This window comes from Phodopus roborovskii, unplaced genomic scaffold (assembly GCF_943737965.1).
Source record: "Phodopus roborovskii unplaced genomic scaffold, PHOROB, whole genome shotgun sequence".
NCBI lineage: Eukaryota > Metazoa > Chordata > Mammalia > Rodentia > Cricetidae > Phodopus > Phodopus roborovskii.
In genome coordinates, this window is record NW_026126571.1 from 10,475,121 (window position 1) to 10,501,991 (window position 26,871).

General features: G+C 48.0%; 1 protein-coding gene across 1 annotated transcript in view; it reads right to left on the reverse strand.

Moving 5' to 3' along the window:
- Positions 1 to 26,871, reverse strand: part of Reep1 (receptor accessory protein 1) — an 80,857-nt gene that overhangs the window by 21,761 nt on the left and 32,225 nt on the right. The window contains exons 2-5 of the mRNA XM_051202986.1: positions 21,474 to 21,546; positions 18,078 to 18,154; positions 11,580 to 11,700; positions 4,783 to 4,896 (exon numbers count right to left, since the gene is read on the reverse strand). Of these exons, the coding sequence (XP_051058943.1) occupies positions 4,783 to 4,896; positions 11,580 to 11,700; positions 18,078 to 18,154; positions 21,474 to 21,546 (385 nt within the window). The remainder of the gene's footprint in view (positions 1 to 4,782; positions 4,897 to 11,579; positions 11,701 to 18,077; positions 18,155 to 21,473; positions 21,547 to 26,871) is intronic.

Here is a 26,871-nt window from a genome sequence, read left to right on the forward strand (position 1 = left end):
CTTCCCCCTCCTCCCTCCTCCCCCCTCCTCCCTTCTTCCCCCTCCCCCTCCTCCCTCCTCCTTTGCCCTCCTAACACGGACTGCTGCAAATAGCTATGTAAGTGGCTGGCTGCCTTTTCCTTTTCCTGTTTTAGACCTGTGCAGCCCAGCTCTGGGGCCAGCCTTCCAGTCTCGTCTTTATTTTTCCATCCCTTCTTGTATTACGCCTATAGGACCATTTTCTTATCATTCTAGAAATGGCAGCTCCGAGTGCTATTTTTTAAAGTCAAGGTTGACTGGCAATAAAAGAAACAAACGAGAAAACAATTGTATTTCCTAGTGAATTCAGAGAGTAGGCGGCAGCCAAAACTTGGCTAGCCCCTTGTGGCCACAGATCACAATTGCAGGCAAAGTGTTCTGAGTTTGTAAAGAGGTGGATGGAGCTCATGGTGTGGAAACTGGGCTGGCACGGGGAGAGGATGAAGAAGCAGGATGGCTGCATGGGTGCTGCTTTCGGCAAGAACTTGCAGCTCTGTTTCCCTGGGAGCCTTATAAGCACGGCTCCAAAGACCTGGGTGTGTAAAAGAGGGGAGTATCCCACGGAAGCCAGAGTAGCTCGAGGCAGCTGCTCAGTACGCGTTCCCCCATATGGGAATATGCTGTACTGTGCCAGCTACTGGCCAACTAAGGACCTCAATTCCAGGGCTCCTTAATGTCCATTAATTTATATTGAAATAGACTCATGTGGCAAGTGACTATTGTACTGGACATAGTAGGGTTGGATGAATAAAAAGAGCGGTATATACCTCACATTAGTTTCGTTTGTTCGTTTGTTTGTGTTTATCAACACAGGGCCACTTAGTAGTCCTGGCTGTTCTGGAACTTATTATGCAGACTAGATTGGAATCCACAGAGATCCATCCACCTACATCTGCATCCCAAATGCTGGAACTAAAGTTGCATGCCACCAAGATCACCATATCAATTAGGTTTAACGAGTAATAACAAGTAACTATAAAACTAAGCATTGCTATTTCTGTTATTTAACTCTTGTACTTGAGATTTTATTTTTAATTTGCATTCATGAGTATCTGACTGTATGTCAAGTATATGACATGTCAAGTATACGACATGCCTATGCAGTGCTTGAAGAGGCCAGAAGAGGATATCAGATCTCCTAGGAGTTATAGATGGTTGTGAGCTGCCATGTGGCTGCTGGGGATTGAACCTGGGTCCTCTGGAAGAGCAGTCAATGCTCTTAACTGCTAAGCCATCTCTCCAGTCCCTCCTGGTTATTTTCTACTGCAAAAATGAAGGAAAAGAAGATACATTCCCTTAGCTCAAGACACTAGCAATCTAGGGATGACAAGATAAATCAGTGGCTAATTAGCACAGACTCCCCTTGTACGGGATCTGAATTCAATTCCCAGCACTCACATTGGGTGACTCATAGCCTCCTGTAACTCCAACTCCAAGGAAATCCTACACCTCTGGCCTTTGTGGATGATAACATACTTGTGCAAATACCTACACATAGACATATGCATACAATTTAAAATAAAACAAGTTTCTAAGTAATGAAGCTAGTAATCGCAATCTGATAAAGAAAAATGGGTGCCTGTGGGGAGCGGGGACACACATAAGCGTGTGAGGGAAAATACTTCCCCCATCACCACACACACATGAACACCACCTGCAGGACAATCTCTAATTCACAGAACGCAAGTCTCACTTGGGGCATTTCTCATCAATGGCTGACTTTAATAACAGGGTTGATATAATTAGGGTTGTCCTAGGGACACGTGTTCAGGGGAACTAAAACAACATTGTTTTTCAAGGCAAGTGAGGAGTTAAAAAAGAAACGTTGTCTTAGTAAGCCCAAGAATAAGCTGGTAGACAGGATCTAGTGTACGGCCAAGATTCAAACGGAGTAAGGTGTCTGGGACGTCACGTGACTGCAGGACTTTGGTTCAGTTCATTCTTTTTGCTGGGGCCTCCGTTAATGTGAGAATGGGTTCTTCTGGACAAATGAGTTTCAAGAGCATTGTTTTTGAAAAAGAGAGATTACCAGTTCTAAGAATTGGGGCCATCTTCCTTCTACATGGAATCATAGGCTATGAAATAGAAAATAGAGGAAAAAAGCCAGCGAAGCCATCAGGGCACTCATACAGAGGGCACATAATTCCCTGGGGACAGAGTTGGAGATCTTGGAGAAAACGGTATAAATAGGATTAAACGGAGAACAGAAAGATTCCACGTCAGATTTTCTTGTTTTAGTTTTTCGGGTTTCAAGATAAAAATAACAGCACTATATAGGAATAAAATTATATTTTCATAATGATATGGTTTATGAAGCTCCAAACATTTTTGCATTTACTTGTTTAGTGTATGTGTGTGTGTGTGTGCATGTGCACATGTTTGGCATACATGCAGAGGTCAGAGGTCAATTTTCAACAGTCGGTCCCTTCCTTCTACTGTAATGGTCAAATTCAGGTCATCATAAGCTTGGCAGCAAAAGCCTGGACTCAACTGAGCCATCTCAAGGACTTGCACTTATAAAGATTTTCATACTTTGGGAAGATAAGAACATCCTCTGCAGGTATTAATTTTACTATGGAAGCTGCTCAGTGCTCAATATTGCTTTTATTTTTAAAATAGTTATGTGTATGTTTTGCATACACATTTGTCTGTGCACCATAAGTGTGCAGGGCTCCTGAGGCCAGAATAGGGTGTTGGATTCCTCAGGACTGTAGTCACAGATACTTGTGAGCTGTGTGTGGGTACTGGGAACTAAATCTGGGTCCTGTGTAAGAAGTGCTGTTAACCATTGAGCCACAGTATGGTCAGAGGATCTTTCTTTCTTCCTTGTATAGCTTTGCCGTATCCAGGGAGCCATGGAACGATGGACAAAGGAGCACTAGAAGGGTTGAGGACCACTGCCTTGACCATATAACCCAAAAGAAGAAATGCAGTCCCAGTGTGGCATAGACTCATGATGTCTTGGTCCACATAGAGGGATGAGTGCTTGCGCACACGCACACGCGCGCGCGCGCATGCACACACACGCACGTGCACACCCACACACACACACAGAGTCACATGCTCACGCACACAGCACCACAGGAAAAGTACAGACATGAACTGTTTTAACCTCATTCGCCCATGTTTTCTACTCTGGAAGAGACCTATCCAAAGTGAAATGTTTAAACCCATCTGGGGACCTTATTAGGAATAGAGAGCCACAGGCCCACTGCCTAAGGTTCTGATTCAATGCTGCTTAGAATCAAAACTCAAAGCCTCCTAGGTGGTGCAGGCATGAAAGTCAGATTTGGATCCGTAGTGAGTGGCATGCTCTGACACTGCTGGGCACTGTCCACTGTTGCTATGGAAGCTACTGGAGTAGACCTCAGCCTTACTGAAGTTTTGTTTTGTTTTGTTTTAAATCACGTATCTGTTTCAAAAATAGAGGGCATTATTTTTGGAGGAGAAGATGTGCTTTCTCTCCCGAGATACTTATCTTTAGTGAGAAAAAGCAGGGCTCCCCACAAAGCAAAAGATTTTTCTCACTTAAACCATTGTATAGAAAATGCAAGTCCTTTGCCGCAAAAACCCAAGTGGAAAGAACTGACAAGAAGTTATTCCCCGAGGCAAGTTCTAGGACCATCCTTTGGATTTTAGCTGAGGTAAAATGCTCTAATGGAGGAGCTTTGGGCCCTCCTGGTAGTGGGGTTAGGGGATGACTACCCAAGATGGCACCAAGGCTTTGGAGGCCCCAGCGTGAGACAGTCACGAAGGAGAATGAGCCACCAGAAGCTGCTGATGCCTCCGCGTGGCTGGGAAGCTGGGTGACCGGTGCTGACAAATGCACTGTTATCTACAGTCTGACTACAGGAGGAATAAATGGTACCCTCTTCCATCAGGCTTCCAAGGCAGAGAACATGCAGTAGGGAGAGAGGCTAAGAGAGGGTTGCCCATCACTGTGCTGAAGAGTTGGCCTGATACATTTAGGGCTTGGTGGTCTTTTCTTTTTTATTTAAAAATTTGAACCTTAGAGGATTGCATCACAAATGGAAGTTTCTTCGGATTCATTGCTATTTGTAAACCCTAATAGATCTCAAGTACCAAGACAGAGTTTCCTTTCCAAGAATGCTGTCTGGGGTCCATCACTGTGATAGTTCCTATCCCACCAAGGTGGCCAGGAGCACTGTGGATACTGGAGTCACACTTTCCCACAGTGCTGTGCAACAGGAGTCCTTTCTTCTGCCCTTCCTCCATGCCTCCGCTGTGTCAGAGCCAAACCCATCCATACTTCTGAACCATCTCTGAAACCCACGTTAGAGATTTTTAACCTGTGATTCACAAGGATCTTCATGGGCTCTGGGAACCCCTTGCTATCACATATCATGTATGTATACATGTGCATTTGCAAATATATGAAAGAGAGGAGTATGCTCTGGAGGTAAAATTTACCGTCTTTTCCCCTTCCTATTTTGTTTTGTTTTTTGAGACAAGGTTTGTTTGTGTAGCCTTGGCTGTCCTGGAGCTTGCTCTGTAGACCAAGCTGGCCTTGAACTCACAGAGATCTGCCTGCCTCTGCCTCTCAAATGTTGGGATTAAAGGTGTGCTCAACCTCCACCCAGCTCCCCATCATAGTTTTAAGGGGGCCTTCAAATATGAAGTTAAAGAGGTGCCGATTGGTCTTTAGCCTATCCTGTGCGATCCACATAGGTGACAGGTAGAGGCAACTAGGGGACCTAAGGTGGCCAGCAGCCATGGTAGTCAGGGCCCAGCACGGTACTGTACCTTCGAAGCAGCCATCACAGCTGCTGTGGCTGCCACATTCAAGCCCCGTTTCCCGAAGTGCACAAGGGCGTCATAACTCCGATCTTTTGCTTGGACCAGGCAGTCATCAATTTCCTGTCAGAGGAGAAGCAGAGGCACACTGAACTGGCAGTTCAAATACATCTCTTCCCAAATGCAGGCTTGGCAGCTTGCCTGATGGCTGACTCACTGGCCTGTAATGTCACAGACACTTTGGGTGTGTGCTCACAGATAGAAGGGTAGAGAAAGACAGGGCAGCTAAGGCCAAGTGCAAAGGGGAATTCTGAATAAGCAAAAATAAGCCACTCACCGACCCAGCAAGGCCCCAAGGTTATCTCTAAAGTTCCTCTAAGTTCCAGGGATGCAGGTAATCCTCCCTTTCCCTGAGAAGCTGTCCAATAAGACAGATGGAATTCAGCTTGACAGAATGTCACAAGTAAGGCTTCTGACTCAGACCTCAGCTAGTGGTAGAAAAACCTAGAGGCTTGGTTTGCTTGGTTTTGTTCTATTTTTTAAAAAAGATTTATTTTATATGTATACGTGTTTTGCCTGCATGCATGTATGTGCACCATGCGCATACAGGGCCTGTGGAGGTCAAAGAGGGTGCAGGAGCCCCTGGAATTATAGTCACAGATGGTCGTGAGGCACCACCGGAGCGCCAGAAACAGAACCCTGGTCCCCTGGAAGAGCAGCCAGTGCTCTTAACTGATGAGCCATCTCTCCAGCCCCTCTACCCAATTTTCTCTTCTGGAAAAGGACAATAATGGGCGGTGTTTCATTTGTGGTTCATGGTGAGGGTTAACAAGGAGAGCACCTTGGCTACCACACATGATAGCCTCCATTGTCCTCTTCATCTTCAAGGTAGGCACTGGGAACCTTGCAACTCCCAAGTTCTGTTATTCGCAGATAGTGCCTCAGATTAGATACGGAAGGAAACGTGCATTATTTTTGTGGATAAAGGACATTTAATGGATGCTGGAATAAAAGAAATTAAAGTCTCCTGGTCTCACACAAGGGAAAGGCAAGGTGGTAAACGGCACCAGGCTCTTCCTGACCAAAGCAAGGACAGTGCCTCTAATTTAGTTTGATTCTGGATCATCTCTAGTGTATTCTGGTAATTTCTTTGTTTTGTGTTTTTCACTGTTCTGAGGAAGTGGGTGTTTGGTAGCCACTGTGGCTCATTTCAAAGCTCAGTAAGCTATGTGTCCTCAGCCTATTTGGAAGTGATGTCCTTTACTTGGAGGTGGGGTGGGGTCAGGAGCCAGCTGTGGTCCCTGTTCACAGGGAGGTCCCAGCCTCTGTGATCCAGAAGGCTAAGGGAGTGATGCTTAAGAGACACCACATTTCCTCCAATGGCCAGGACACAGCTTCAGGAGACAGAAGAGTGAGACTGATAACCAGGTCAGGAGGTATCCGGTTCTCTAACCCCACCTTTCTGAGACGGGAGAGCTGTGGGCTTGGTTGCAAAGGGGGTGTTCAGGGCTGTCTACAGATGTCCATTTAATTGCTCTGTTCCCCAGAGCCTCCCTGTGCGGGAAGTCCAAAGCATTGAAGTCAGAAAGTGCAGACATCGATACACCAGCAGGAGCTGCCTACAGGGCTCTGTGTGAGGTCGTTTTCTCGGCTTGTGGGAGAACACTCCACAGAGACAACTTGAGGAAGAAGGTTTTGTTCTTGATGGTACAGTTCATCATGGCGGGCAAGACACAGTGGTGGGAGCTGCTCGAGGTCACAGTGGCAGGGACAGGGGACAGCTGTTCCCTACATGGCACAGCCAGGGACCGGAGATCTCAGTGTGCCAGAACCACAGGCAGACAGACACACACTTAAATCCGGCCCCACAAGCCCACATTTGCCCCTTAGACCCCCTGTCCAAAGGGTTCTACAGCCTCCCTAAACAGCACTGCCAGCTGCGTCCAGCCCCTCAAACGCGAGCCTGTGAGGGATAGTTCACATTCAAGATGTAGCACACTCCTATTTCATTTTAAAGAATTCTACCACAAAATTATTAGAAAATCATGTAATTAATGAATTATACACGGTTAGAATCACTTAGGCCAGTAAATCCCACTCTTAGGAAATTGTTTTAAGATAAAAGAAGGGACGAACTCTGTGTGTGGGGGGGTGCCTAGAGCAGAATTACTGTAATAGGAAGAAAACTGGAATAATCTCAATATCTAGAAGGGAACAGTGTTCTCACTGTGGGTCATTCAAAAGACCACGTAGATATGTATTGGGGCAATGTTCACTATCTCGAAATACAAATAGCTCTTTGCTTGGAGATTCGTCCATATCTATTTATTTATTTATTTAGTGTGTGTGCTGCACACATGTTGGGAAGGGGGATGTGGGAACAGCCATGCACATTGGGTGCCTCCCTCTGCTGCTCTCTACTTCAAGAATATTTTAAATTCACCACTATTTATTTTGTGTGTGTGTGAAAGTTGTGGGTCAGAATACAATCTCTCTCCCATCTAGGTTTTGGGGCTCAAACTCAGATTGTCAGGTTTTGTGGCTAGCATGTTTATCCTACAGACCATTTAACTGGCCTTCAATACCTTAGTTTTTAAGCAAGCTCTCTCCTTGACTCTGGAGGGCACCATTTTGGCTAAACTAGCTGACAGGGGGCCCCTGGCCTCTGCTTGTGTCTACAATCCCTCCCCACTCCCCCAGTGCAGGGCTCAGACACGCACCATGCCTGTCTTTTATGTGCTTCTGGGGATATGCACGCAGGTCCTTAGACTTGCAAAGAACTGCGCCTTCTCCTTCCTTTTTTTTTTTTTTTTTTTTTTTTTTTTTTTGAGACAGGTTTTCTCTGGATTGTTTTGGAGCCTGTCCTGGAACTCACTCTGTAGACCAGACTGGCCTCAAACTCACAGCGATCCACCTGCCTCTGCCTCCCGAGTTGCTGGGATTAAAGGTGTGCACCACCATCATCCAGCTGAAGCATCTTGAATACAAATATTTTATCTACAACGAGATTTATTTATTTAGAGACAGGATCTCAAGTATCTCAGACTGGCCTGGAAGACACAACATAGCTCAGGATGACCTCTGAAATTCTGCCTCCACCTTCCTAGGCTGGGATTACAGGTGCGTGCCACCATGCCTGGCTTTACACAGTACGGAAGATTAGCCCTTGGGCTTTGTGCGTGCCAGGCAAGCATCCCACCAGCTGAGCCATCTTCCCAGCCCCTTTTTGTTTATTTGTTTCTGAGATGGAATCTTTTTGTGTTGACTGCACTGGCTTCGGACTCTTGGCTCAATAGGCTTTCCTCCCGTATTCTTGCAAAAGTTTGGACTGCAAAAGTCTGGACAGCTTCATTTTGACAACTATTAAAAAAAAGAGTCTGTACACAATGGTAAACAGCATATGCGGAGATCTTATTTGCAGAATGACATGGGCTGAGTTTGGATAGTTAATTACTTAGTTATTTGAGGTAACACCTGCTTGTTCCTGGCTGGCCTAGAACTCCCTGTGCAGACCATTCTTGTTGCCCTTGACCTGCTTTCAGGAAACCCACCTGCTTCTTCCTTCTGAGTACTGGGACTGGAGGTGTGTGATTTTTGGAGAGTTAAATTATTAACTTTTTTCTTTTTAAAAATATGTATGAGAATGTTTTATCAATAAAAGTAAACAACATCTTTATATAGTTTCACCACTTATTTTTGGAGACAGGATTTTATTTTGTAGCTCAGGCTAGTCTCTAATTTGTAATCTTCCTGCTTCTGCCTCTTGAGAATGAGGATTACAGATGTGAGCTAGCACGCCCAGCCACGCTATCTAAACATGTGCAAACATACAGTTTTTAAACACAGAGATTACTTCTGTATTTCCTTGTCAACAGTATTGCCGTTGGTGTTTTAGGAATGTGCCTGGTGGGCCTGGGACATCAGCTGGTGCTAGAACATTTACCTAGCATTGGGTCCCTGGCTCAATCTTCAACACCACAATAAAGGAGGAATGTTACTGATGGTGGTGTGTGTGTCCGTGTGTGCGCGCATGTTTACGCATGTGTGTGTACATGCGTGCATGCGAGTGTGGAAGCCACACCTCCACCCTCCCACCCTCCTTTTTCTGAGTCAGACTTTACTGAGCTTAGAACTCACTGATGTGGCCAGACTATCTGGGAAGAGGTTTGCAGAGGACCTGCCTATCTCTGTTCCTCCCTACCCACCAGTTACGGGCATGGGCTTGTTCCTGTAGGTGTGCAGGGTCAGAACGCAGGTCCTCACACTTGCATAGCAAACATTTGACTGATGGCACCATCTCTCCAGCCTCAATGTTACTGAGTTCATACTTGATTTTTTTTTTAATTCTTTGACTATACTGAATTCATTTTCAGTTTAGTCTTTTTGTGGGATCGTTAAGTTTTTCTATATATAGAATCAGATTATATGTAAATAGGAGTGGTAGACTTCCTCTCTTCTGGTACATGTGTCTTTTATTTATTTATCTTGCCTGACTGCTCCGGAGAGAACTTCTAAAACTATAAGAATAAGAGCAGTGTAGAAGGACACGCACGTACTTGTCTTATCCAAGGCATAAAGACAAAACAGAAACGTCTGCCCAGTTAGGTACGACACTGGCAATGAGTTGTCACAGTGGTTTTTATGATGTTCATGTATGCTCCTTCTGTATGTAATTCGTTTATATCTTTGTCATGAATATTGAGTTCTTTTTTGAAGTATTTAGTTTTTGATTTATTTGTTTTCTTTTTACGTGTATGAGTGTTTTGCTTATACGTGCATACAAACACCATGTGTTTGTATCTGCAGAGGTCCTAAGAGGATGTCAGATCCCCTGGAGCTGGAATTACAGATGGTTGTAAGTTACCATGTGAGTGGTGGGAAAAACTCACGTCCTCTACAAGAGCAACAAGTTCTCTTAACTGCTGAACCATCTCTCCAGCCCAGGGAATATTGAATCCCTGCATCTACTGAGGTAAATGTGCAGATTTTGAACCAATGAGACCTTGCTATACTATTTGTGGTAGTAAAATATGGAATTAATCCATATGCTCATCATTGGATAACGGAGGAAATATGGTATATATGTATAATGGAAAATTAGTCAGCTATAATGCAAAAAGATAACCTTTCTAAGCAAAAGGGGCCACAATGGAGGACACTGGGCAAAGTGAAATAAGGCAGGACCTGGAGTACAAATACCAAGTGTTCTTTCCTGAGCGGACATTGAAATAGTCAGTTTGGATGCAGAGTTCAAAGGAGGAGAGGAGACAAGGGACATAGGAAGTTGGGCAGCACTAAAGACTGAAGTAATGAGCATTAATGTCTGTAGCGCTGTAGGGGACAGTAGTTCACGGTGAGGGAGGGGGGAGGGAGGGGGAAAACAGAGGGGAGAGAGAGAGGGAGGGGGGAGGAAGAAACAGAGAGAGGGGTGGAGGAAGGGGGGAGAGGGAGGGGGAGGGAGGGGGGGGGGAGGAGGGGGGGAGAGGGAGGGGGAGGAAGGGGGGAGAGAGGGAGGAAGAAACAGAGAGAGGGGGTGGAGGAAGGGGAGGTGGAGGAAGGGGGGGAGAGGGGGTGGAGGAAGGGGGGAGAGGGAGGGGGAGGAAGGGGGGAGAGAGGGAGGGGGAGGAAGGGGGGAGAGGGAGGTGTAGGAAGGGGGGAGAGGGAGGTGTAGGAAGGGGGGAGAGGGGGTGTAGGAAGGGGGGAGAGGGAGGTGTAGGAAGGGGGGAGAGGGGGTGGAGGAAGGGGGAGAGGGAGGGGGAGGAAGGGGGAGAGAGGGAGGGGGAGGAAGGGGGAGAGGGAGGGGGAGGAAGAAACGGGGGGGGGGGCAGGGAGAGAGACGGGGAGGGGGAGCGGAAGGTTCCAAAGACAAAGTAGCAACGAGATAGGACCAACTTCTAATGACCCTGATCTGCTCAGCACATATTGTGCAAATGCTGAAATATCACATCTCACCTCGTAAATACGTACAATCAATATGTCCTAATCATTTTTAAAAACGTGTAAGGAGATAGTAACACTAACTACCTTGACTTGGTCAGTACAAATCGCATGCAGGTATAAAATCATTATGCTGTACTCCATAGATACATACAATTGGAATAATAAAAGTGGGGGAAACAAACAGAAGCTTGCGGAAACGACTGGGGAGGCGTCTCAATGTTTAGTCTTGCTTGGCCTGAAACTTGCTTTGTAGACCAGTCGGGCCTTGAACTCAGAGACCCACCTGCCTCTGCCTCCTGAGTGCTGGGATTAAAGGTGTGCACCACTGTGCCCAGCTTCAGAAGTGCTTTTTAAAAAGGCACTGGATCTGGATACATTGGTGTAACCCTTAACCCCAGCACATGAGAGGCTGAGGCAGGAGGGTCATGAATAGTTGAAGGCCAACCTGGGCTACCTTGTGAATTCAGGGACAGCCTAGGCTACATACAGAATGAGACCCTATGTTTAAAAAATTGAGAGATGGGCCGATGAGATGGCTCAGTGAATAAAGGCACTTGCCAAGCCTTATAACCTGAGTCCAGTTCTCAGGATAGTTGTGGTGGAAGGAAGGATCCATTCATTGTTCCTCCTGCAAGTTGTCCTCTGACCTTCATGTGTGCCATGGCATGCATGTGCCCACACACAATAAATGACACACGTGCGCGCGCGCGCACACACACGCACACATACACGCACGCACGCACACTAAAGGAAACAAGGGACCACAAGGGGTCTCTTTCAACAGAACAATCCTTTCTACACAGAACTTAGATTTTTTTTTTTTTTTTTTTTTTTTTTTTTTGCTTGCTAGAAACGGTGTCAGTTACCTTTTCTTTTGAAGACAGTGTGGGATGAACAAACTTCCTGTACAGGAGGCTGGATCCTTTTGTGTAAGGAGACAGCAGCCAGGCTACAAACGCTATTTTTAGTTCATAATAGAATGGAAACCTGGAAGGATAAGAAAATACACATTCCATCAGGTTCTCAGAGGCCCGTGTAGAAAGATGGTGGTCGACACGGAAGCCTCTCACCTCATACACAGATGGCAGGTTCCTCATCCTCCACCTGTGGAAGGCACGTGCACACACATGCACATCCACACACCCAAGCCCTCTCCCTGAAAGCCGATTCGTGTTTTGTTTTGTTTCTGTTTCCCAAGAGAAGCAGGAAGGCAGGTCCCCTCCAGCGATTAAAATGCTTTGCCTGGCAGCAGCTGCCGTAGAAACGGACGCAGGGCTGTGCTCACTGCGGTTGGTATGTGGATCCAGCCGCAGCTTGTGGACCCGGAAGATCAAGTTTGTATCTGGGCACCTCGTCATTATTTATGGCCAGGAGACACAGAGGCCAGGGGTTTTAGAGCAAGGGGGAGCTGGCAGGGTTTCCTCCCTTTCTTGTCTCAGTGGAGGCAGGGAGAGGAGACCGACTCCACCAAGCAGGGGTCCTACCTACTCTACTCAATTCAGTGGCAGGCCAGACACCCTAATCTTCTTTATGAGTGCCAAAAGAAAGAGGGTGTGGGATGTGAGTAACATGCGATGCCGGACGCCTACACACCCTCGGGCCCTTCCATTCACCTGTCCCACAAACACTCCCCTACATCCATGAGCCAGCATGCGTATGGCAAAGACCCCTGCAGTCTTGGAACGTCTGAGAGAGACAAGATTCTGGCAGCTTGGGCTGAGGAGGTAGTGAAGTAAGGGGCTTGCTTTGCAAGTGTGATCCATGGAACCCACAAAGAAAGGAAAGCCAGGCGTGGTAGCATGTGCTTGTAACCCAAGCACTGGGGAGGCAGAGGCAAGTGGGTCCCTAGGACACTAGCCAGCCAGTTTAGCTTCCTCGGTGATGAGTCACAGGTCACTGAGACCCTGTCTCAAAAAAAAAAAAAAAAAAAAAAAAAGTAGATGCATCAGAGGCCACACCTGAGGCTCTTTTCTGACCTACAAGTACATGCATGCATGCACACAGGCACACACACCTTCAGAAACAACAACAAACAGAAAGAGGTGTGAGAGGAGGGGAGGGGAGGGGAGGGGGAGGAGAGGGAGGGGAGGGGAGGGAAAGAGAGGGGAGGGGAGGGGAGGAATGGAGAAGGGGGAGAGACGGGAGGGGAGGGGAGGAGAGGGAAGGGGAGGGGAGGGGAGGAGAGGGGAGGGGAGGGAGGGGAGGAATGGAGAAGGGGGAGAGGAGAGGGGAGGAGAGGGGAGGGGAGGGGAGGAGAGGGGAGGGGAGGGGAGGAGAGGGGAGGGGAGGGGAGGAGAGGGGAGGAGACGGGAGGGGAGGAGACGGGAGGAGAGGGGAGGGGAGGGGAGGAGAGGGGAGGAGAGGGTCTGCCATCCTTGAATTTAGGATTGACTGATAAAATAATTTCAACCCACACAAGTATTACAGTAAGTCATACTGGGTCTCTGCTATTCTACAGTAAGTCTTTGAAAAATGGAAAAGCCAAGCCTCAAGTGGATGCAGTCAGTGGGCCTCGGTGTGGGAAGTAGAGTTTGACCCAGATTCCAACCCCACCACCTCAGTCTTTACCTGGGGCTCTGAATAATGTAGATTGCCATGAGTTTTGATTTTCTGTGTTCTGACAGTTTGACATCCTGAGGCTTTGCTGACCCTGGGGAAGTGCCCTTACAAGGGTGAGCCAATTCCTAGAGCCAGCCAAGAGTGAGCTCCCCAGCACAAACACAGGCTCCTTCTGAACTTCCTTACGGGTTTTCTAATATTTTACTTTGTGTATATATGTGAGTGCAGCTTTATACATTTAAGTGCAGTGACCATGGAGGCCAGAAGGGGGCATCAGACCATGCAGAAGCTGGGGATCCACCTAATTAGGAGCTCAGAAGCTGATGTGCCAGCTATGAAGGCTGGGAACACAGTTCCAGTCCTCTGTAAAAGCAGCAAGCACTCAACTGCTGAGCCATCTCGCCAGCACCCTCCCCAAGCTGCCTTTACTTTATCTTACAGACAGGGTCTCACCTGTAGTCCGGTGGCCTAGAACTCATGAGGACTAAGCTGGCCTAGTACTTGAAGACATCTCCCTGTCTGGGCTTGGAGGTACAACCACCATGCCCACCTTCCCTCCCTTCCTCCCTCCCTTCCTCCCTCCCTCCTCCCATCCCCCCAAAGTAGAAACAGTCTATTAACAAAGGGAAATCAGCCCTGGGAATGAGAGAGGGCAAGTGAGTGAGGAAAAGGCCTATACTCAGAGCCTTACAGCTCTCACACGCCGCCAATAGTTCAGAGCCCATAGGATCTCATATTCTGCATGTGCTTGTATATCCCCAGGAGCAGGAGCAGGAGCCAGAGATGCTCCTGTATCTCAGAACAACATCCTGTATCTCACTGACAAACAATAGCAACCCCAAGTCCACTCAGCTTCCTAGCCCGTCCTTTCCCATGGAACTGTGCTGACAGTGACAGCCACTGTCCCCACCCTCTGCCTCCAGAACCATCCTGGTACCTACCCTTGTGGCTTTGTGTGGCACGGCAGGCTGTGCTTCCCGTTTCTAGTGATCTGTGAGCTGAATAAATAGCTTCCTTCCTGTCAGTCGTTTTCAGGTTCGAAAGTCTCACCACATCTACTTAAAACAAATCTCGGGCATCCTTAAAACAAGGTGGGAAGGCCTCTTATGCTAGTCTGAGGCATCAAAATGTTGTCTTTCCTAGGCACCCTTCCCAGATAAAGGGAGCTGAAAATAAAAGCAGCCCCTAGCAAGTCCTGTCAGAGCCTTGTCACACTCACCCAGTCCCCTCTCCCCACACCAGCAGTCCTACCTCAGCAAAGCCTCCAGTAGGCTCTTCCTGAATGTTCTCCCAGCAACTGGAGGAGGGGGGAGCTTTCCTGGCAAAGCTGTTTCATCTTTCACAGCCACAGAAGACTGGGGCTGAAGGAGGAGAGGCATGACTGATTCCCCCGGAGTGAAACACGCTGGTGATTAATAACGGAGGGACTTTTGTTTTGAAAACAAATTATTTGTCAGCCCAAGGGAAAGCTGGATCCGGCAAGCTCAGACACCAGCCTAAGATACACAGACAGTCCCAAGGGCAGCCGGCACACTGCAGCTCCTCTGGTTATTATGTAAAAGACATTTTTAAAAAGTAGGTCATGCATGTACATAGTTAAGAAGGGCTAAAGAATCTAAGAGTATACAGTAGAGTCTCCTTCCCAGCCATGACCTCTAGACTCTTTCCTTAATCAGTTTCTTGCACATCTTGAACCAGGAGCTAGGACTATTCACTCATATAGGGACCTGTGATGCCCTTAACTGCCTTGTGGCAGCATTGGTAGCTTGGTAGCCTCTCTAACCCTCCTTCTACACCTTGCTTTTCCTAGTCTGCACTGAATTAACAGTGGAAGACTGTCTTATATCAGAACATGGAAAGCTTCAGTCTTCTTCATGGCTTCCTACAGGTGTGCAAGCATCTCCCAGGCAAAGGCATCGATGACAACTGCAAGCCAAGCTTCCAGCAAACTTCCCTGTGTATGCTTCTTTGCATACACAGGCAAATGAGGCCACGGCGTGGGTGCTCAGGGCTGGATCATCTGTGTGCACTTTGTAGACAGCAGGCACCTCCGTACAGACTGAGTAACCACGTTCTTACTGAACAGCCAGCTAAGAGCCTCTGTCCCAGGCTAGAGATTAGGGTTTAAGGAATGCACATGCCTATTAGACTCTCCTAGGGGCCCCTTGGGACTGCTCAGCCTACCTTGATTCTCTGAACCATTTGTTACAGATCACTTGTTCCTTAGAAATCTTCCTGGTATACCCCACGCATGCTGATGCAGCTTTTAAAATTTTCCTGCAGGGCTGGAAATACAGCCTGTGCTTAGGGACACTTGCTGCCCATCTCAGGGGAATCTGACACCCTCTTCTGGCCTCAGAAGACACACACACATGCCTGTAATGAATGCGTATGCACGCATACACACAAATATACTTTATAAGAATATCTTTAAAAAACAATAATAAAATTTTCCCGTGTCCCCACCGTTGGTTCATTCCGCGGGCCTTCCCTTGTCAGACCAACAGAGCATATTCCAGTGACAGTTAATGCTACAAACATTAACACACCCCCATCTCCCATGTGTTCTCCCAGCCCATCCTCATCACAGGACCAGGACACTGAAGCCGGATGGGATGCTGGTATAGGAATGCAGCAACCCCAGAGATAAGCAGCCTGCCCATTCCTCCAGGACAGGATGTTTACAGGCAGAAAGAAAACAACTCTTAAACTGTGTTGTGGGTGAGGAAGAATGGACAGACCCTAATCTACCTCTACAAATGGTGCACGTGAATGAAAGGAAACCCAGCCTCTCTGTTGGGACTGAACCCCAGGCCATACTAAGCAAATGCTCTGCAAACCAACCACATCCTCAGTCCCTGTTCTTAATTTTCAATGTATTGTTTGAATTTTATTTTGCCATGTGCATAAATTATTTTATAATTTATTTTATAAAAGAAATCACCTCCACAAGTTGTGAAGCAAATCTCACCATCCTATCTATTCTGTGACCACTGAGTTGCTGCTTCCATCGAGGTAGAACATGGGAGGATGAGACACACACACGCGCACGCACACATACACACACACACACACACGCGCGCGTGCGCGCGCACACACGCACGCACACACGCACACATACACACACGCGCGCACGCACGTGCACACGCACAACACACACGCACGCACACACACACATACACAGAACTGTGAGGAGGAAACTGTCCTGGGAAGGGTAGTGAACAGAAGAGAATGCGGATGAGTGCAGCGTGAAGGGCCAGATCCAGGAGAGCCCTTCTCTGCAGAGCCAAGGCCTCCAGGAGTGGGGCAAGGGACCCTCACTTCCCACCCCTGAACTCATAGACACCACCAGCCAGGAGGGCCACAGGGGAACAGGTGAGGCCTCCACTTGACAAGCAGGATTCTACCGTGCCCCGTATAAACACTCCAGACATACCAGGCAATGAAGGCTACTCACAGCTAGCTTTAAGATGGGGAGATACCTAGATTATTGGGCGAGCCTATCCAATCACGTGTTACATAGCAAACATACAGATCTTTGGTTGGAAGTAGAAGACAGAGTCTGAAACCGGAGAAGGATTAAGATACCACCGTGAGCTTGAAGAAGAAGAGAGGTGCCTGTGACTAAAGCAGAGCCCCTGGACAAGTGTTCTGACAACTTGAATGACCGTGAACCTGGAATCTTTTCAAGCCCTCACACAGAGCCCAGGCTGTCCCACACCTTGACCCTGGCCTTGTGAGGTTCTGAGCAGAGAACTTGGTTCATTCAACCCCAACTCCTAACCTGTAGAGATGGTAGAATAAGGGCTGTGTGCAAAAGAGAACTTATGTCTCACCAAATCAGAATCAACTGGCAGGCCCGGGTGTGGTGGCTCACACCTTTAATCCCAGCACTCGGGAGGCAGAGGCAGGCAGAGCTCTGTGAATTCAAGGCCAGCCTGGTCTACAGAGCAAGTTCCCAGCCAGCCAGGCCTATGTAGTAATAACCTATCTCAAAACCACTGAAAAAAATTATACTGACTAAAAAAACAGTGGCTGAGTACTTACTAGGTAGGAAGCTCTAAAACTGTACCATGGAGGGTGGGTAGTCCAGTGACTTGATAGGAGCAGTCACCATTAGCCAGGATTTCTATCCCACAAAGGTAGCAAGGTTAACATGTCTATATTCCAGGAAAGGGCTCCCGAGACTAACACTATCGTTTCTAACACGGGTTAGGAGGCAATGTGGCATTTTGATTGCACACTTATTTTGCCTTGCAGAGCTGGGCCTCAAGCCCAGGATCTCACACACACACTCACCACTAGTACTTCTCTCCTGAGTCTTAGCCCCTTCTATTCCACACTCTCATATTCCAGTTCTTTCCTTCTCTGACATGCGAAAACTTCACCAACCCCATTTGTAGAGGAGCTGTGCCCGTGTAGTCCATATTACATCCCTAGTGCCTTACACAACACCTGCTCTTAGGGAGTTCATCCAGGACATTTACTTGAATAACTTTATGGAGTAACTTACTAAATGTAGACAGAGATATGGGTTAATAATTAAGAGAGAGCTAGACAGTAAGAAGCCTAAGCTATAGGCCAAACAGTGTATAATTACTATACGCCTCTGTGTATTTATTTGGCGCTAACCGGCTGTGGGACCACGTGGGACAGAAACTCTGTCTACAGCTACAAATGTTCCAACTAACACACCAGCTTTGGCCCTGCTCCTCTGGTCCAAGGGAAGGTTGAGGTCCTTTCCCACCTCGCCCTACACCAGACAAAGCTGCCATTTGAAACAGCCCAGTCCCTGGAGCACTTACCAGCAAAGGAAGATGTCTGTGAACGTCTCTGCTGTGGTAAAGAGGGCAAATATAATCCAGTACATCATCCATTTGACCTGTCGAGAAAAAGTTGGTAGACAAGGTTATGGCTGCCCATCCCAAGGTCTCACTTACTATAGGCAGCTCCCCAAGGATGGCACCACTACATAGCCAGTAGGCCCAGCAGAGCTATCGAGGGCATTGGGATGGGAAGGTTATCCTACCAACTGTAATCATATGCATCCTTAAAAGAGGACTCTTCCCAGAGGGTCTGAGGGGGAGGAGACTGTGGAGGAACGCTCAGAGACACAATGCCTCTGGCTCCAAAGAACAGGAAAGCTTTGTGTTGAAGGGTAACTGTCGCTGGGAGCCACAGAGGCTGGGGAACAGACTCTCCTCCAAATACTCCAAGAGAAATAGCCCTGCCTGTGACTCCAGGGTCGAAATGTAAGAGCGCACGTTGTTTAATGCTGGGAAGTTCATGGTAACTTGTTACAGTGACAGTGAGAGGCTAATCTGAAACTCGTATGAAAATTAAAAATAATAACAAAGATATAAAAATGAGGGTATAGCCATAGGAGAGTTACTCAGCATTTTAAATATTAGTAGTCAGGAGGGAGTTATGGTTACAGTCTTAAAATTTTACATTGTCCTGGGATAAAGAGATAGCTCCGCCATTATGAGCACTGGCTGTTCTTCCAGAGGACCTGGGTTCAATTCCTGGCAACTACATGGTGGCTCCCAACCATCTGTAACTCCAGTCTTAGGGGATTTGATGCCCCGTACTTATGGACATTCAGGCAAACCATCCACACACATAAAGTAAAATAAATTCACATTATCCAATAACCTATGTTTTTGTACATGTTATAAATTATAGATGATAATATAATCTCAGGTGTAACCAATTTAAAAAAAATATTTTTAAAAGCTAGTGCAAGAGGCCATTGATTCATTGCAGGGGAAATGGTGTGAAGCTGGTCTCAGGGAGTGGCTGTAGAGAAGGATGGGAGACCTGGCTTGGAAGGTGATAACAGTCCTAAGGATGAGGGAGTGTGGTCCCTCATGAGAACCAATGGAGCTGGACAGTGAAGGAGAGGCTGGAGTCACAGGGAAGCCCCAGGTTTTCTGGACAAATGTGTTTATGAGTGCCACAGCTGAGAAGCATCTGGACAATCTTCATCAAGAAACTCCCTAGACCAAACTGGCCTGTGGCAATGCCCAGGGGAGACTGTCTTGTCGGTTGATGTAGGAGGACCAGCTCACCGTGGGCAGCCCCATCCCCCCCCCATCCCCTGGGCAGGTAGGCAGGTGGTCCTGTGCTGAGTAAGGGAGGTGCTGAGCATGAGCCTAATCGAGACATCAAAACCGTGGTTTCTGCTAAACGTCCTTGCTGTGAATGACTTCCTTGGTTACAAGCATTGCTGTAACCAAGACTAGCAAGCAGGCCTGCCCCTAAGATCCTGCCTGAGCTCCTGGCTGGCTTCTCTCGATGATGGACAGGGACCCAGAACTGAAACCCAAAGCTGGTTTTGATCAAAGTGTTTTCTTTTCTTTTTAATTCTTAATATATTTATTTTATTTTTTAATTAGGTTTATCCAGAAACCTCTTATCTTAAGTCCCAAGCTCTCCCCCAGGGGGAAAAGTGTGCACACGCCAGCCGACACAAACAGCTGTCCTGCTTGTCAGTTAGTTTTCATTCTAAATTAATGAATTGCCATTCTGCTCATACACCAGGCTCCTGTAAGTTTAGTCAGCACCTAACAATTTACCAGGGTTTGATCTCTCCCAGCTGGCTGGGAGCGCGCTCAGCCGCTGCTTTGAGATCAGCCCTGGCACTGTAAGACCTCAGTAGCTCCTCCCTCTTGGCACAGCTGCTGCCTATCACAGGTGGGAAGGGGTCAGGAGGGGCAGGGCTGGGAGAAGCTGCTTCAGCTTGGGCCGTGTCAATTGAGAACCAGGAGCCTCTGTGTTTGCAACTTCAAAGCTATTTATAGTGTGCGTGCTGAGCCGTCCTCACACACACCAGAGACTGGCCTGCAGAAGTTACCCGCTCTGGACTCCCTGGTAGGAGGTAGCTCTGAGAAACTGGGAGAAAGGGGGCCAAGCTTTGTTTGGTTGTAGCTGACCTGGAGGTGTTTATCATAAAGGGTTCGTGGGAGATCCGAGAAAATAATGACTTCCAAGCTAGCTCTGAATTAATTCTTTCTTTTAAGAGTTTACCTTTCTTTTTCTTTCTTTCTTTCTTTCTTTTTTCTTTTTTTGTATGTGTTAGAATGCATTTGTGTTTGCAAGTGCCTGAGGAGAAGATGCTATTGGATCCCTTAAGCTGGAGTAACAGGTGGTTGTGAGCCTCCCTAAATGGGAGCTGAGGTCTGAACCCTGGTCCTCTGTAAGAGCAGCAGTAATCTTAAATATTGAGCCATGTCTCCAGTACTTGAAGTATCTTTTTACCTACATCTCAAGATGGCCAGAGATAATGCTGGGAGCACCCAACATTAATGATTGCAATCCTCTAAAGAGTGAGTCCTCCTGACCCCAAACTTGTCAAGCATCATCTGAGAGGAAGAGGGATTGTTACCATCCCACTGTTCAGAAGATGACCCGAGGTTTAAGCCACTCATCTAGCATGTAATTAGCACCAATAAGTTCCAGTCTGTTTATGACCGAGCCCACATCATTCCCACTTTGACCTGGGCTAGTCCCCTACAATGGAAAGGACATTTTCATTGCATTCTTCACTTGGCACATCTTGGTGCCAAAGGCACTGCTAAATAGGAGGTCCCTGGGATCACCAGGAATGATGCGTGCAGCACCCAAACCACCAACAGTAATGATTGCAATCCTCCACCCAGTGAGTCCTCCTGGTCCCATTGCCTGGTACCAGAGCCTGGTCCCAGCTCTCTGCAAGGTGCTGCAGAGATGGTTATGGACAACTCATCTTCAGAGAGCTTATACATCTACAAGGCTTAAATTCTAGGTGCTGGAAGATGGGCCTGGAAAGGGGTCAGGACTGGAGAGCCAGGAAATAGCCCGGTCAGCTGGCTCCTCAGACCTGTGCACCTCTCAATGCCAGATGGAGGTCTGTGGTCCGCAGAGTTTCCCAGAGAGGGAAACCCAGGCCAGGAGAGATGAAATCACCATGGCACCCGTCTCCAGTTCCGGATGCAACTTCCTCTCATACTTCTCTGTTTTCTTCACTTCGGCACTTAGGGTCTAGACAGGGGTAAGTTTTGGAAGGGGACAGGACTCCTGAGAAGTCACATGAGAAGGGGGAGGCAAGGGGTCCCCTCTTGCTCCCAGTACCCACACCAAAGGACTATCTTCCTCTACCATGACTTCATACTCAGCCACACACTCCCACCAGCCACCCCCAAAGGAGAGGCTTTACTTACATATTCTTTAATGTCCTTGGACTTCACAGCCTTGTAGGAGTAATATGCAGGATAAAGGGTGCCAAATATAAGCCTGGAGAGGTGAGGCAGAGGGAAATGAAGAGATGTGATTTTCAGCGATCCCGTGTAATGGAAATCATACATCAGCTCCAGGGGACTCTTCTCTAGGTCCCCCGAAGGGTTCCTGTCACTGCTGGATGGTTCTTACTTAGCAAACACCTCCTGAGACAGCCCACCCACACACTTCCTACTGCTTTGGCGTGGGCAGCATGGAAGGGTGATTTGGAGTTATGGAGGTCACTGCGGGAAGGGACAGCCCAGCTGAGCAGCCAAGGTGCTGTCCAAGGCCGACTTCCTCTCCTGATGTTGAGCCCCATCAGCAGCTGCTCAAGCCTGTAATCACCGCATCTGACCTCAGCATCTCTCAGCCAGATTACACTTTTATGAAAATCACAAATCTAATCGGGTCAGCCTCTCCTCCCATCAGCGTTACCTCCTCTCCACTTACATCTTGCCCTGCTCTTAAGATGCAAGTAAATATTACACCAGCTGCCTGAATGTCTTCCAGCTCTCACCAGGGTCAGGAAGTAATTAGCTCAGGCTTGCAGCAGCTCTACCTGCCCTTATGCTCTCTACCTAACCTTTGCCAGTGCTGGCTTCTTCTGGAACCTCCCCCTCCAGCTTTTTTGATTAACACCCACTCATTCATCAGATCCCAGTTCCCACGTGATTTCCGGGACACCTCTCTGGCCTCCCAGACTCCTCAGCCTGCCCCCACTGATGCTCTCAGCTTCACGGACACAATATCCGGGTGTTCTTTTACTACTCTTTGGTGCTCTGGTTGATAACCATCTCACCAGTGACCCATAAATGCCCTGAGGGCTGAGAACACTTTTTGAAGAAGAGGAACCACAGGACCTCATCATTTGGTCCAGGACGACCTCAATCTGAAGATCTTCTTGGCCCAGCCTCCTAAGCACTGGGCTTACAAGCATGCAACGCCCTGCCCGAGAACAGGTGTTTTTAAAAATCGCATTTATTCATTAGTGTACGTGTATGTATTCACATGGGTGCCATGGCATACATGCTTGTGGGCGTTAGTACTCTCCTTCCACAATGTAAATCCCAGGGACTGAGCTCAGGTCAGCAGGCGTGGCAGCGAGTACCCTTCAGGTACTGAGCCACCTCAACAGCTCAACATATATTCATGTTTTTCAGACAGAGTCTCTCTATGTAGACCAGGCTGGCCTGAAAATTTCTATGTAGACAAGCTGGCCTCAAACTCCTAGAGTTCTGGCTGCTTCTGTCCCCTAAATTCTGGGGTTAAAGGTGTTTGCCGCCACACAGCCCAATAGTATGAAATGAACAAACAGCGTGTCAGATCTAGAGGGGCTTCATACTTTAACCCGAATGACAAGGTCACCTTGTCATTGCACTGTCTCCTCAGTGCAAGCCGAGGTACAGAAGCCACCCAGTCTCAGTTTCAGGTTGTATAGGAGCCAGCAACCTCAGACAGAGCTTGGGTGGGGGGGTCCCTTCAAGGAACCTGCCTCGTCAGGAAAAATACCATGCAGAGGATGCCCAAAGTCGATGCCCATTGGGCATTCAGAAATCATAAAGACAAGATACGTAATTAACCAAGAAGGGGGCCGCTTTACCGGGAGCACTGCGGCTGGGAGGGGGCAGGGACATCAATGCCTGTGGAAAACAGAAATAACAGCACCGGTCAGTTCTGACAGTGAGGAGAAAGGTGTGTGTGTGTGGGTGCGTGTGTGCGCGCGCGCGCGCGTGTGTGTGTGTGTGTGTGTGCGTGTGAGAGAGAGAGAGAGAGAGGGAGAGAGAGAGGCCTGTTTCTAGTACTTTACAAGCCTTATATATCCCAGACTCCTTGGGCCGAGGAAGACCTGCAGGAGGCAGAGGCAGGAAGATTGCTGAGAGCTGGAGGTCAGATTGGTCTATAGAGTGTGTGTCAAGCCAGCCAGGGTTACATAGCAAGATCCTGTTCAGAACACAAAACAAGGCGGGTGAGGTAGCTTCAAGCCTGATCACCTGAGTTTGATCCCAGGGGCCAAGAGGTAGAAAGGACAGACACTTTCTATTTGTCCTCTGACTTCTACACATTCACTGTGACGCCCATGAACCCCCCCCCCACACACTATAAAGTAAATAAATGTGATTAAAAAGAAGAAGAAGGTGGGTCTAGGGGTGTGTGGCCTGGCCTGAGGGCCCCCAGGTCCGGTACAGGTGACCCCGTGAGGAGGTCTCCCGAGTCACTCCATCCCTCTCTTGGCCTACCCCACTCACAAGCATTCTTCTTAGCCGAGGCCTTCCTGCCCTTGCCACATTGTCCCCACCCCCCACCCCACCCCCCGACACCAGGCTCCTCTCCTGTCTCGCTCGCCTACACTGTCACGGCTCCCTGGATTTTTGACTCCTCGTGTTTATCCTCATGTTTCGGCAGTCTTCCCCGGGGCTGCCTCTCCCACAAGATGGGGCGTCCACAGAGCCAGGGCTCTGCTGTATTTGTAGCTCCATCCCCGTTCCTGGCGTGAAAGGGAGCGCCCAGTGGAGACATCAAAGTCAGCATCTTCTCGGGGACACCTGTGACCTTGGATGAGGTCTGAGCAGCTGGGTGTCTACCACACAGCACCAGGCTGAATCAGCAAGGCCTCAGGCACCATGCCAGCCAATTCTGGGGAAATAACACATGGCTCCTCGGGCACAGATGCCGTGGCTATTACCCACTTCTGCCAGGCTGGTTTCCAGCCCTTGTTCAGAGGCAGCATGTAAACAGTGGAAGACGGATCCAGGGTCTATTTAGTGGTACCTCTGTGAACTCCAGGGACAACACCGTTTTAGTGGTCAGAGCAGGGGAGCTCACAGGGCACTTAACAAGGGAGGCCTGGGCTCCACCAGTCGGTGGGTCGCTTGGGACATGAACTTGTAACCAGCATCCTTGCCTTAGACCTGTCTGACCACAGAGGGGTCCCCCACAGACACATTTACATCTGAGTCTCTACTAACTCAAGATCACATAGCATTTCACATCCCCAGGGAAGAGACTGGGGTTAAAACGGTTGGTTCTCAAGAAGAATGAAATGTCCAGGCTGAAGGGGCTTGGCATTTATGTTTGTTTAAACCAGATGAGACCAGATGAGCTATCCTGAAGAGTTTTAATGTAGGGATGGGGGTTTGGGGTGAGGAAAAACCTAGGGCCTTCTGCCTGCCAGACAGGGCTCTACCATTAAGCTACAAGGTCAGCCCAAATGCCTCTTAAAAGGACATCTCCCCAGTCTCACAGCTGCCTGTCTCCGAGCTTCAGATTAGAGTCCCACCCACTTTCCTGACCTGCCTGAATCTTAGGGTAAGAGCTCCTCTCCACCCAAGTGTCTTGTTTTCCTAGGCAGAGCTCCACTAACCCTTTAAGATCCATCTCAACAAAGCCATTTCAGTGAAACCTGGTCACTTCCCCCTCAGGTTTTTCATACTCTAGCTTTGTTTGGTTTTTGAGACAGCATCTCATCTTGGCAAGGACAACCTCACATTCACTCTGCAGCAAAGGATGAACCTGACCCTCTGATCTTCCTGCTTCTACCCCCTGAATGCTGGGAGCACTGACTTGCCTCCCAGGCTCTGCTTCGTGAACCTATCTGAGCTCTCTACCCACTGAGCTACATCCTCTACCCTGACATTGCCTTTTAAAATCTTTTCTTTTACATAAGGTCTTGTGTAGCCCAGGCAGGCCTTGAACTTGCTATGTTGTAGCCCAAGGTAGTCTTGAACTCCTGCTCCTCCTGCCTCTACTTCTCAAGTGCTGGGATTTCAGACATGTGCCACCATGCTCAGTTTGGCGCTGCAGACTTTTCTGTAAGCATAGGCCATATTTTAGAATCTAACCCCGTGTCCCTACCCCTCCCAATTTCATATGCTTCTTTTTCTTTAATAATCCATCTAATATCATGCTGCCCATATACTCCTGGGTGTAGGGTCATCCACCGGAGCTCCATCTACCTACCAGGGGCCACACCCTTCAAAAAAACCCATTCTCCCTCCTCAGCTAGGAGTCCCTCCCTACCCTATGCTGGAATGTTTACTGGCTTGATCTTGTGCCAGCCACGTGCAGGAAACCACAGCTGCTGTGAGTTCTGGAGTGACGCTATCTTGGCATGTCCACAGGACACAGTTTCGCTCAATCCTCCCCAATCTCTGGCTCTTACAATCCCCGTGCACTTCCTCTATGGCCCCTGAGTCTTGGAGACGAGGATGTGACATAGATGTCCCATTCATCAGCCCCTGGTTTTATTTTTTAAAGATTTACTTATTTTCATTTTATTTGTATGAGCCTGCGTGTTGCATGTGTACTACTCATGCCTGGTACCCGTGGATGTCAGAAGAGGGAGGCAGGGATGTTGGAACCAGAGTTATGGATGGTTGTGAGTCACTGTGTGGGCGTAGGGAACTGAACCTTGGTCTCCTGCAACAGCAGTAAGTACTCTTAGCAGCTGAGCCATGGCTCCAGCTCTAGATTTTTGAGACAGGGTCTAGCTACACAGTTCAGGTTGGTCTCAAAGACATGGTCCTCTTGTCTGGTGACATCCAGAAAGCAGAGGGAGCCAGAGAAAAGCCCAGAAGAAGGTATCACTTTCAAGGACATGCTCACCTTGACCTACCTCTTCCAACAATGTTTCTCCATGAAAGTCCCCATCCCCTCCCAATGACGTCAACAAAATCTGAATCCATCAGTGAATTAACTCATTGATTAGGTCAGAGCCTTCACAGCCCCTTCAGCTCTCAGTGATCAGATCCACTAGCTGGGGACCTAGTCCTTGACACATGAAGCATTTTTTTCGAGGAGGCATGTCACATCAACGCCATAACGGATGCAAACTCTGTAACAACGCCCAGCATCTCCCACTGGGTGGCAGGAAACCGGGCAGCAGTGTACCGAGTACTACTACTTCCTGCAAGCAGGACAGTTCTAACACTCCCCATTCCTGCCAGAACGATGGATGTGAGACGGTGCCCTTGGTGACATTTCCTCAAATGTATGTTCATCAGCTTTTTAAGACTATTGCCCATGGGAGCTGCTTAACTCCCCTGCTCACAGCCCTCAGTAAGGTTACCTTTCTAGTGATTTTTTTTTTTATTTTAGGAATTCTGAATTCTAAGTATAGATATTTCCTTGGGCATATGCACTGCAAGTCTTTTCTCTAGTACCTTGGCCTGCAATGTCTTCTGTTGTCCAGAAGTTGGGCATTTTATATGAATAAATACACTGATCTTTGATACTTTATATATTTTAAGGAAGTCTGGCTATCTTTTCTTACATAAGTCTTAAACTTGAGGCTGTAAAGATGGCTCAATTGGCAAAACCTTGCTCTACAAGACAAGGACCTGA